Below are 10,872 nucleotides of genomic sequence, written 5' to 3' on the forward strand. Positions count from 1 at the left end.
CTCCCTCCCCCATGACTCCCACTCCCTCATCTCCATAGTAGTCCCCTGGGGGGGGTGGGGGTTGAACTACCCTGGCGGAAGTGTCATTTTGGTGTGTATGGCCTTTCAGTTATTGATGCAGGCTTCATTACGGCTCAAGAGGACACTCTACTAGGTGCTCATGCTGGAGAGAGAGAGAGAGAGAGAGAGAGAGAGAGAGAGGGGGGGGGGGGTGAGAGAGAGAGAGAGAGAGGGAAAGAGAGAGAGAGAGAGGGGGGGGAGTGAGAGAGAGAGAGAGAGGGAAAGAGAGAGAGAGAGAGAGAGGGGGAGTGAGAGAGAGAGGGGGAGTGAGTGAGAGAGAGAGGGGGAGTGAGAGAGAGAGGGGGAAAGAGAAAGAGAGAGAGGGGGGGGAGAGAGAGAGGGAGAGAGAGAGGGAGAGAGGGCACAGCCCTGTGCTTTCAGCCGTCTGACCAAGCACAGTTCCGACCCACTCAACCTTAGGCAGAGAGGTGGAGAAGAGAGCTCAAGAGGACAATCATGCTGGAAAGAGAGAGAGAGAGAGAGAGAGAGAGAGAGAGAGAAAGAGAGAGAGAGAGAGAGGGAGAGGGAGGGAGACAAAAAGAGAGAGAGGGAGAGAGAGAAAGAGGGAAGGAGACAGAAAAAGAGAGGGAGAGAGAGGGAGGGAGACAGAAAGAGAGAGAGGGAGAGAGAGAGAGGGGGGGGAGAGAGGGAGAGAGAGAGAGAGAGAGAGAGAGAGAGAGAGAGAGAGAGAGAACAGTTCCGACCTACTCAACCTTAGGCAGAGAGTTGGAGCAAAGGGCTAAAGCCTTTCCCACTTGATCCCACTTCACTTCACTCCACACTGCATCCCACCTTTCAGGCCAGTGTGTGTGTGTGTGTGTGTGTGTGTGTGTGTGTGTGTGTGTGTGTGTGTGTGCATCCCACTGCACTCCACCTCTCAGGCCAGTAACACAGCCTCTCTCCTCTCAACACATTGTAAGTGGCTCACAAAGATAGGATACATCCACACATCTACATTTCAGTGAGGACAGAATCATTCTTTTGTGGTGTACTCAGTTTTTGGTATAAAATCGAAACTTTAGCGCTTCAAATAATGATTCAGACATATTTCATGAGCATCTAGCAGATCAGGTGGTAGGTAGGCAATAGGCATGCAGGCTGTACAGGGACTGTAAACATGGGTTCAAAGATATTTCCTCTCACCCAGGCCACCACCTGTTTACTCTCCTACCTTCAGGCAGACGGTACAGATCCTTTAGAGCAAGGACCACACGTCTTAGGAACAGTTTTTTCCCTACGGCCATCAGAACACTAAATACAGTCATGCACTAAACTTCACTTTATTGATTGACTGCAAGTCACACATACCATCTCTGTATTTCTGTATTTCTTATTCTGTGTACTGGTGTGGTATATATTGTATATACAGTAAGTATATATATATATATTTCTGTTTTGCTGTGTGCTGTTGCTGTATATATTGTATGATAATATATACATAGGTACTTTAATATATTCCAAGGCGCTTTGTTGCACACTAAATATTTATATATATTTTATGCTATTCCTACCGTTTTTTAGATATGCAATATTGTTGTGTTATATGTTGTTGTTGTGTTATATGTTGTCCCTCGTCGCACCAACAGGAGAAGCACTTCAAATTTCGTTGTATGTAAATACAATGACAATAAAGGCTTTTCTATTTCTATTCTATTTCATGAGCATCTAACAGGTCAGGTGTCCATCAATGGGAGGGAGGGACTGTAAACATGGGGTTTCCCTTCAGAGCTTAACTTCACAGAGGGCCGCAGTGCAATAGCCTTAGGCCTCCTGTTTATTCCGGCTCATGGAATAACAGTGAAATTTCTCACAGAGAAAAACTATTCCTGGGCTGTTTAGGATAGTAAGTATGTTTTTAGATTGTTTATAGCGTAGTTTTGTTACCAAGCTGAGTAGGCTACACTAGGCCTTAAAGGGAAACAAAGTAAACAACTTGTTTTGACCCCTGACAGGCTCATAAAAAGTTCCTGTAGACTGTAAATTGAGCTATTGAGGTGCACAGACACAGGCAGTGGTGTTGTGGTCCCTGGAGAAGTGGGTATACTCTTCATTTTTTTTAAGCAGCCCAAACAGCACAGGATAAACGCCCTGTTTTGAGAAGTGGGTATACGCAATGCTGACTGAAAAATAAGTGGGTATACTCCGTATACCTGCGTATACCCTGGACTACACCACTGGACACAGGTGTATGTCAGTGGTGACACAAAGGCGGTTCACTTTAATGCAGACGCACGCCCCATGGGATTACATTGTTTAGCCATTTTGTGGTTGCTGCTTAGTGTTCTAACTCTAATAATTAGTAGGCTACCTAGTACACATTTCAACCCGAAAAAGTTGTGAAAATTGGTCCCAGGATAAATAATTCGGAAGATTTAATATAAATAGCTGTTTTATGTAGGCCATTATGACATACGTTTCATATAGGCTACTGGGATTTATAGCTTTTAAACTTTTGAGTTATCATATTAATGACTTAATGACCGTTCCTTCTTTGTACAAATGATCAACAGACTTATAATCGAGTTTGACAACATCGGATTACATGTGGTTTACACAACAGAGGGGACGCCAATGCACTTTTAAAATAAGTGGACGAGAAGTTAAGGGGTTAAGGGCAGGGTGTGGGGGAAGGGAAAGTTCAATGGCCTCTCTGGCCTTCCCCCCAACTGGCGCCTCGGAAGTGAGTGGGCGTATGGGTAATGAAGTACAAACCTACGCAAGTCGTTTATTATTTAGACATAAACTCGATACAAATATTAGTGCTATTAATATTACCGCTAAATTATATATATTTTTAATAAATATTGAGTGTAATTTCCATGTTATATGTGTTTTTAATGTATCAACAAATATCGCTATGTGCTAAAAAAGAACTTCAAGTTCCAAAATTCTACTCTTAATGTACGCAGGCGCCGTAACTGCGGACGTGTGAATCAGATAGCCATGAATGGGGTGGTGGGGAGACGAGTAGCTATGTGGATCATATCTGGAGGCAAATATCTTTTTTAATACCATGGATTATTTAAAACTTTGACTGTATACGCCTGTTCGTTTTGCCTGCTCGTTGGAGCCTTCGGATATTGGATCACATCGGTGGAAGTCAGGCCCGCTTTCGCTCCACATTCTCGCTGAGAGACTTTACGCCAGAAGAAAACAAACATCGGCTATACGACCAGCTGCAAAATGCCACTGGACATCAAACCGTCTTTAATCCAGAAAATCGCTACTCAAGCGTATGCCACGTTTAAACATTTTGGGGCGGCCGCCATAGCGGACAATAATGTGTTTCTGGATAATCAAGCCAAGCTGACTACCCTCGTAACTGAGATCAGGGCTGCAGACCTAAAGATTACACCGCCGAAAAGCAAGAGCTCCATGCCGAGTATGCACAACCCTCCTGTCACGTACATGCACATATGCGAAACCGATTCCTTCAGCATGGGAGTGTTTTTACTTAAAAGAGGGGCGTCGATCCCACTGCACGATCACCCAGGTATGAACGGTGTGTTGAAAGTTCTCTACGGCAAGGTCAACATACGGTGTTTCGACAAGTTGGATAAACCGCCAGATACCGAGAGCGAGCCCGTCTTCGACCCGCCACTCATGCCCTTCCAGAAAGACGCACTTAGACGCTCCGTTCTCAAGACGACAGGTGAATACACGGAGGACAGTGGTCCCTGCATTTTGAGTCCCGTGAACGATAACCTTCATCAAATAGACGCAGTGGAAGGACCGGCGGCATTTCTCGACATACTGGCGCCGCCTTATGACCCCGACGACGGGAGAGACTGTCATTATTTCAAAGTTTTACAGCCGGTTTCGAAATCGGTGGACAGAAACACAGAGCAGACAGTGGACGGGGAAACGTGGCTTCTAGAAGTTCCTCAGCCCGCGGACTTCTGGTGCGGAGGCGAGCCGTACCCCGGCCCGGAGGCGTCGGTCTGAAACGTGCCCACGCGAAGGACACCTGCGCGTCGTCAGTCACGTTATCGCGTGTATGATCTGGAAATTCAACCGAAGATAAAAGCAAACAACTCAAAGTTCAACTTCACAAATTACATGGAATATCTTTAAAAAAAAAAAAACCTGCTGGGTTCAATACCCTTTGCATCTTCATCATAGTGTCGAAAATAAACATTTACCTTGCATGCTTGGAAGGTGGTGGCCTGTGACCCAATGTCTCTTAGGGAGAATTTGAATATCCATGAGGCAGTGATATCATCAACTGTGCTGTGTTGTAAATGTAAATATCGAATGTAAACATGCTTTAAAAGCATTTATCCTGGTCTAAGTGCACACCACAGCTATATTCTAACTGAGCTTAATTTATTTTTGAAGAAAAAAATGTGTACACAATTAATTTTGCGCAGTGTTTATACCTTATGGCTTGATCACACCATTAAAATATCCACAGTATCACATCAACTCTTTTTCTTTGGCTATCTGAATTTTCTGGAGCTATAAGGCAGGCTTATGTATAGCGTCTGAATTTGAAAGAGGTAAGGCCTTCCCTTCAAAAATCACTGTCAAGTACTGGCTAAATGTTTTTGAGCAGGTGACCCCTTTGTTATGGCTAATCACACATGGACCGTGTGTTTCATCGTTGCACATTCTGCTACAGGAAGAACCTATACCTTTCTCAGGAGACGGGACTCTCTTGGTGATTATTTACTACCAGTAGTTTCTGGGTTAAGAATTTAGTTCAGGCAAGCCGATAGTAGTTTGCTGTCAGATATGCCATTGTGTTCAGTCAGATGGTATTTAGATAGGCCTGTTCCAACTAACTTGGATGGCGTGAAGTGACTAAAAATAGACCGCCACAGGTTGAGCTGTTGAAAATAGATTGTGCCGCATGCCACTGCCTGGCAGCATTTCCCTTTGATATGTTTCAGCAACTTAAATATTAAATATTTTAAATGTTTTAAACTGCACATTGGAGACTGGTCAAACGCAATTTCAAACTTCTGTGCTAACCCTGTTACATAGATTTTTGACAATAAAGTACACTTCATTTGTGTGTCTTACCTGTAAACAAAAAAAAAAATATGTTGACAATTACCTGTGCAAGTAAAAACATTCATATCAGGCCCTTCCCAGAGGGTGATTTCATTTACATTTAAAAGACTTAAAATGCAGTTCAAAGATTTGAATGGGATGCAAATAATAATATTTAAGACCTTTGTCAGGTTTTTAATGGCACACACGACACCCTGGAACACACACGTGCATATATGGAGGCGACACAGGACACACACACACACACACACACACACGCAAGCAGGCCTGAGGTCGCTTTGAATTGAAATATTGCAGAGATAATCCCATGCTTTTTTTATTTCCAAAAGGGAATCCTGTTATACAGTAGATATGGTTTGGGTATTCAGGGAATCTTTTTTTATTTAGCAGAGAAGAAACTTAAAGAAAATCTGTTCTACTAAAAGTCTTCAGTGATGACGACCATCACATTGGCATGCCTTGGCCAGTGGCTCCCCACTCCCAGGGTGCACACCACACACACATACACACACACATACACACACACAAACACACACACACACATGTGTACACACACACACACACACACATGCCTTCGCCAGTGGCTCCCCACTCCCAAGGGTGCACACCACACACACAAACACACACACACATGTGTACACACACACACACACACACATGCCTTCGTCAGTGGTTCCCCACTCCCAGGGGTGCGTGGAGTTACAGCATGGGCTTTAGGGTTACAGTATAGGGTCAAAGGTAAAAAAAAAACAATGCAAAGCAATGGTACGCTACTACGCTTATAGCATAGTAGCCAATAGCTCACTGCTCCGGGTTAGTGTCCTAACTTCACTGTGTGAGTGTTCACTGGGTGCTGTGTGTGTCACTACCCTGGATGGGTCAAATGCAGAGGTGGAATTCAGATTGTGTGTGTCTACACCACCTCTGCCATAAAAAGTCACTTTCACTTTCAATAACGAACCTATTTAGTGATGAGTTTATAGCCTTCTTTGTAAGCCTACTTGTCTAATGTGGTCAGGGCCTACCATTTATGCCTACATGTACTAGGCTAAGTACTACAACAGGCTTGCACCTAACATGAACATTGTGTGGATTGATCGCCCAATGAGAAGTTAAGAATGTTTTAATGTTTTAAACCAGAGTTCAAATCAAAAAAAAGTTGAACTCAAAGTTTTCAGGTTAAACTGATGAAATGAGGTTGAAAATGTTAAAGAAAAACATTTTGTTTATTAAAAGTTAAATTACAGGTAATATGTCAAGTATCTTGTTGGTGGGGAGGTGCATATATTATTTATTATTATTATCTTTGAAAAGGGGGCCTTTAAAAGTTTAGGAATCACTAGCCTACACAGCGTTACGAATGCCTGGAGCCACTATGAGGTCACTTTTTTTAATGACCCATTAAGTGAGAAACGTGTTAAGCCATCCGACACACAATGGGTAGACACACAGACACACACAGACACACAGACACACACACACACACACACACACACACACAGAGACACACACACACGCACACAATGGGTAGGTGGAATTATGCTGGTACCTCCCTCAGAGCAGCTTGACTCAACTTGTTCCTAATACTGTAAGCAAAGCATATCAGTAGTTTTCAGTCACTTAGCCTCTTCAGTTTGTGGTTGAGCCGGTCCGTAACACATAACAATTGAACATTTTTTTGTGTGTCTGGACAACACCGATCTATTTGTATGGACAGAGGAAGATAACTTTTTCTAAACAATTCTGGCGTGTAAAGTTGGACGCTTTATGCCAATAGTTGCCTCACTACACCGGTTCTGAACGTGTTACAGTCCAGATGTGGCACTGATCCGTCCCGAATCCGAATCGGCAGCCATGATCTGCTACTTTAAGGATGCAGGCCCACGTCTGAATGATGTTTTAGTGAGGTCATCTTCTCAGTGAGGTCATCGTCTCAGTTCATCGCCTCCTCTGCTGTTTAACCCAAAAGGCTTCCTGGACACAAACAGGGCCGAAAAAAGTTCTGCGTTTCCATGCATAGTTTGGACAAAACGTCAGAATCAGCCAGTGCCAGCTGGCCGGGTCGGTCGGGTCACGGTACTGGTATGAGAGTGGATCTGTGCCGGGGATATTCCTTCATCACAGTTTCAGACAATCCACTGATGGCATGATGATAGTATGAAAGTTTAGGATGAAAGTTTGACTTTACACTTTGTCAAAGCAGGCACACACACAAAATAATCTTAAAAGTCACCGCATATGTAATTTCATTGAATGCGTGTTCTTAAAGCTACCACTTTTATGATGGAAGATGATATCTGAATTTGGAAGCATTTTGTTTTAGCTATTGTGGAAAACAAATGGATAGACCTGCAGTTTAGAAACGACCAGCAAATGCTTGGCTGTAAGTCAGTCCATTGCAGTCAACCCTGCTGACCTGGGGGGTGATATACCAACAGGTGGGATCAAATCAGTTATTTTATTTGTATTTTTCAGTAGATATTTGGCCATATCAGCACATAGTTACTCTGCATTGCTTTCCGAGGCTAGACTGATTTGACTGTGTGTGACTTAGCCCTTTTCGACCATTAGATAATCATCTTTTCAACAATAAGGCCACATAAATAACCATTTCATAGTTTAAACCTTCATGGGGCATTTTCCCTTAAATATTATGCTTATCTCTTTTTTTTTAATGGCAAATGTTGTGAGACAATGTCATCTGCCGAATAAATTGTGTTTCATACCCTTTTTCACTTGTTGATTTGATCCGCCATGCCTGTGTTAGCGCGGCTGGCATCTGTTTGTGAGGCTACTGACCAACGTCATGTTGGCTGGTGCCTCTGAGCGTCTGTCTGCTGCGAGTGAGAGGCACATAAATGATACTGTGTGGGTGAATGTCCTTGTGAAACCATGAGTCACTAAAAACCGATCCAAATACGGGATTTCCCCCCCGCACTTTCTGTGTTTTCCAAGCCCTGCAATACCCACAGACACAACAAAACAAAAAATGTTTATTTGTTTTTATGTAGGCTATTCCTTCTTTTAGTTGACAGCCCCGCAACACCAACAGACACAACAACAAAACAAGAATGCGCACTCGCTTGTGGTGTTTATTTGTTTTTATTTATTCCTTATTTTAGTTGACAAATAATAGCAAGGTCGCCTTTGACCCGCGTTAGCTTCATCACTTCACATATCAGCTGGAATGCTCACAAGAGACAAACATAACGTCGGCATGAGTTAAACTATTTACATTTTCTTGTTTTGGGGGGGGTTATATTGCAATGCAGCGCTTCCCAATTGTGGCACACAACATCTCATACAAAAATATATTTATATTTTAAGTTCCCATACATATTAATTGACAAATATACAATTCAATTAAAAGCTCACATACGTCTTAAGCTATATACAAAAAGAACTGACCGAAAAAGGCACAATCAGAGGGAAAACAACCTAGGTTTAAATTAACTCCAGTTATTAGTTCCTTACAATACCTCGCCAGTTTAAAGTTCTACTACCCTTTCAAGTATTCAGTAACAGTTCGTGGCAGTTTCAGTGCATGTTTTCTCCCTCTTATATCTGACATCCATGGCCCATCAGTCTGTGACATATTCCCCACCTGCTGCATTTGTAAAACATGTCATTTAGCAGTTCTGTGTCAGGTGGGAAAACATGATCTACTTTTAGCCTACATTAAAAACAAAGTGCGTTTGTTTTGAGTCAGGCTATACAGCTGCCAATGTTAAGACGGGCCATGGGTGCATCAAAGTTGCACAACTTCGCAGTCCGTCTCTGTGTGTGTACCGTGACAGTTATTCTTTTTAATTCATTCTTCCAGTTCTGTTAGAACGAACGGGAATGGGACAAAGTTATGATCATTAAATAGTGTTAATTAAACGAGGAATTGCAGTCTATTGGCTCGAACCGGAGGAGCACACGCCGGCAGCCGCTGCGCTGACACCCAACGAGCGCTCAGAGTTTGTGGCATTTGAGGCGCCGGATGATGACTTTCTCTCCTTCTGTCTGAGATGGATTTTGGTGTGCCTCTTGCGTTCGTCGCTCCGGGCAAACTTCCGTCCACAAAAGTCACAGGAGAAGGGCTTCTCGCCCGTGTGTGTGCGGATGTGGGTGGTCAGGTGGTCGCTGCGGCTGAAGTTGCGCATGCATATCCGGCACTGGAAAGGCTTGTGTCCCGTGTGGATGCGAATGTGCCGGGTCAGCTCGTCGGAGCGAGAGAAACGCCGATCGCATCCCTCAGCTGGACAAGGATAGGGCCGTTCATGCACAGGCGTCTTGCTGGGGCGGTTTGGGTACTTCCTAGGTCGCAGGATGGGCCGCAGCGGTAAGTTCTGTGGGCTGTATGTGGTCGGTAGTCTCGGCACCTCGGGCATAGGTCCTCCGAGTGTGTAGTTCCTAATAGTGTTAAGGGGAGTCAGGGGTGGAGGGACCCTGAACGAATCCAGCGGACACGAGAATGGCTTTCGGTCGGGCAGAGACTGCATGTCTCTCTGGCAGGGAGGCTGAAAGAACCCGTAGTCTGGGATGATTGGCAAAAAACCCGCCGGGTCTGTGTGTGACGGCTTCGGGGATGAGTAGGACGGCGGCGGGTAGGATATGGGACACGTGGAGGTGGACAGGAAGGCGGAGGGGTCTTGGTACACTTCCCCGCAGCCGGAGTAGGGTGGAGGCGGGGAGTAGATGTGGTCCATGTCGCCCCCCTGGCCCTGGGCCATGGTGCAGCTGATGGAGCTGGCGAAGTGGTTTGGAGACACTGACGAGGCTGGAGACGAGGATGCCGAGGAAGGCTGCTGGGTCATGCCAAGGATGCCGGCACTCACTATGTTGATGACGCCCTCTGGGTTCCAGTTGCTCGGGTACTGAGAGTCGATGGAGAACTTGCCCATGTAGGTAAAAGTCTGATTACGTGGACCGCTGGGCTGATGGGTGAAGCTAGAATAAGCCAAGTCAAGAGACCTCTTCTCCGCGTTCATGTCCCCATTCATCAAGCCATCTGCAAGGATAAAACACAGCAAAACACACACTTAGCAAAGAGGCACAAAAGTAAACATTGCATGTAAAGATGTTCTCACTCCGATGTTCTCACTCCGATTCGCAAACAAACAGTATTAGATAGACCACCTTAATAACATTGCGAGACAACCGAAAGCCCAGGAGTTGTAATAAAGTATGACAACACAATACACCTGCCGCTCCGTGTATGCTGAAAGACATACACTCACTTGAAAACAAGGCATGACAGAAAGCTTACCTCCGATAGCGCCGTTAATGTGATCATAATGATGTCCACCCAAATCACCGTTTGGAAAAATAGAAACCGAAGTTGGCAAGTTTGTCGCGACTTCATCCACGGAGTAGACACTATCGGACAGCGGGTGTACAAAACCTCCCAGAGTGACAGGGGTTTTGTCCAGGATTTTAGCTGTCATCATTTAAAACCTTTACCGGAGCTTTTCGCAAGGTTTCAGTGGACGTATAATATATGAAGATGATGCTTTTTTTCTGCTCGCTATATTGTGTGACCTCTGTTTTCCCTGACGAACCCGTTACATCTGGCACAACCTTGTTGTGGATGAGCAGCTCTCACGGCAATTACCTATGCACCCCTTTAGTCGCTCTACCCCCTGACTGACAGATCTTTGTGGCTTTGGTAGTCGTAGTATGTATTTATTGGGAGCCCGTGAATATGCCGTTACGTCACTGACCATACAAGGACTGGGTGGTTAGAAAAAGTAGCGCTGCCGACGCTCATTGGCTGATTGCTAAAGTGACGACACAAGAGAATACTTGTCA

At 44.7% G+C, this 10,872-nt stretch overlaps 2 protein-coding genes across 2 annotated transcripts; one reads left to right on the top strand and one right to left on the bottom strand.

The window, feature by feature from the left end:
- The first annotated feature begins 2,999 nt into the window (after nucleotides 1–2,999).
- Nucleotides 3,000–4,485, top strand: adoa (2-aminoethanethiol (cysteamine) dioxygenase a). Its single transcript, XM_080834711.1, has one exon. The coding sequence runs from the start codon at nucleotides 3,244–3,246 to the stop codon at nucleotides 4,003–4,005; it is 762 nt and encodes a 253-aa protein (XP_080690837.1). The 5' UTR covers nucleotides 3,000–3,243; the 3' UTR covers nucleotides 4,006–4,485.
- A 3,758-nt stretch (nucleotides 4,486–8,243) lies between these two features.
- Nucleotides 8,244–10,650, bottom strand: egr2b (early growth response 2b). The gene is made up of 2 exons (XM_080834115.1): nucleotides 10,331–10,650; nucleotides 8,244–10,072 (listed from the first exon to the last, which is right to left on the bottom strand). The coding sequence occupies exons 1-2, from the start codon at nucleotides 10,509–10,511 to the stop codon at nucleotides 8,973–8,975; spliced, it is 1,281 nt and encodes a 426-aa protein (XP_080690241.1). The 5' UTR covers nucleotides 10,512–10,650; the 3' UTR covers nucleotides 8,244–8,972.
- Between the last annotated feature and the right edge of the window lie 222 nt (nucleotides 10,651–10,872).

The sequence above is a fragment of the Sprattus sprattus genome (assembly GCF_963457725.1).
Source record: "Sprattus sprattus genome assembly, chromosome: 3".
NCBI lineage: Eukaryota > Metazoa > Chordata > Actinopteri > Clupeiformes > Clupeidae > Sprattus > Sprattus sprattus.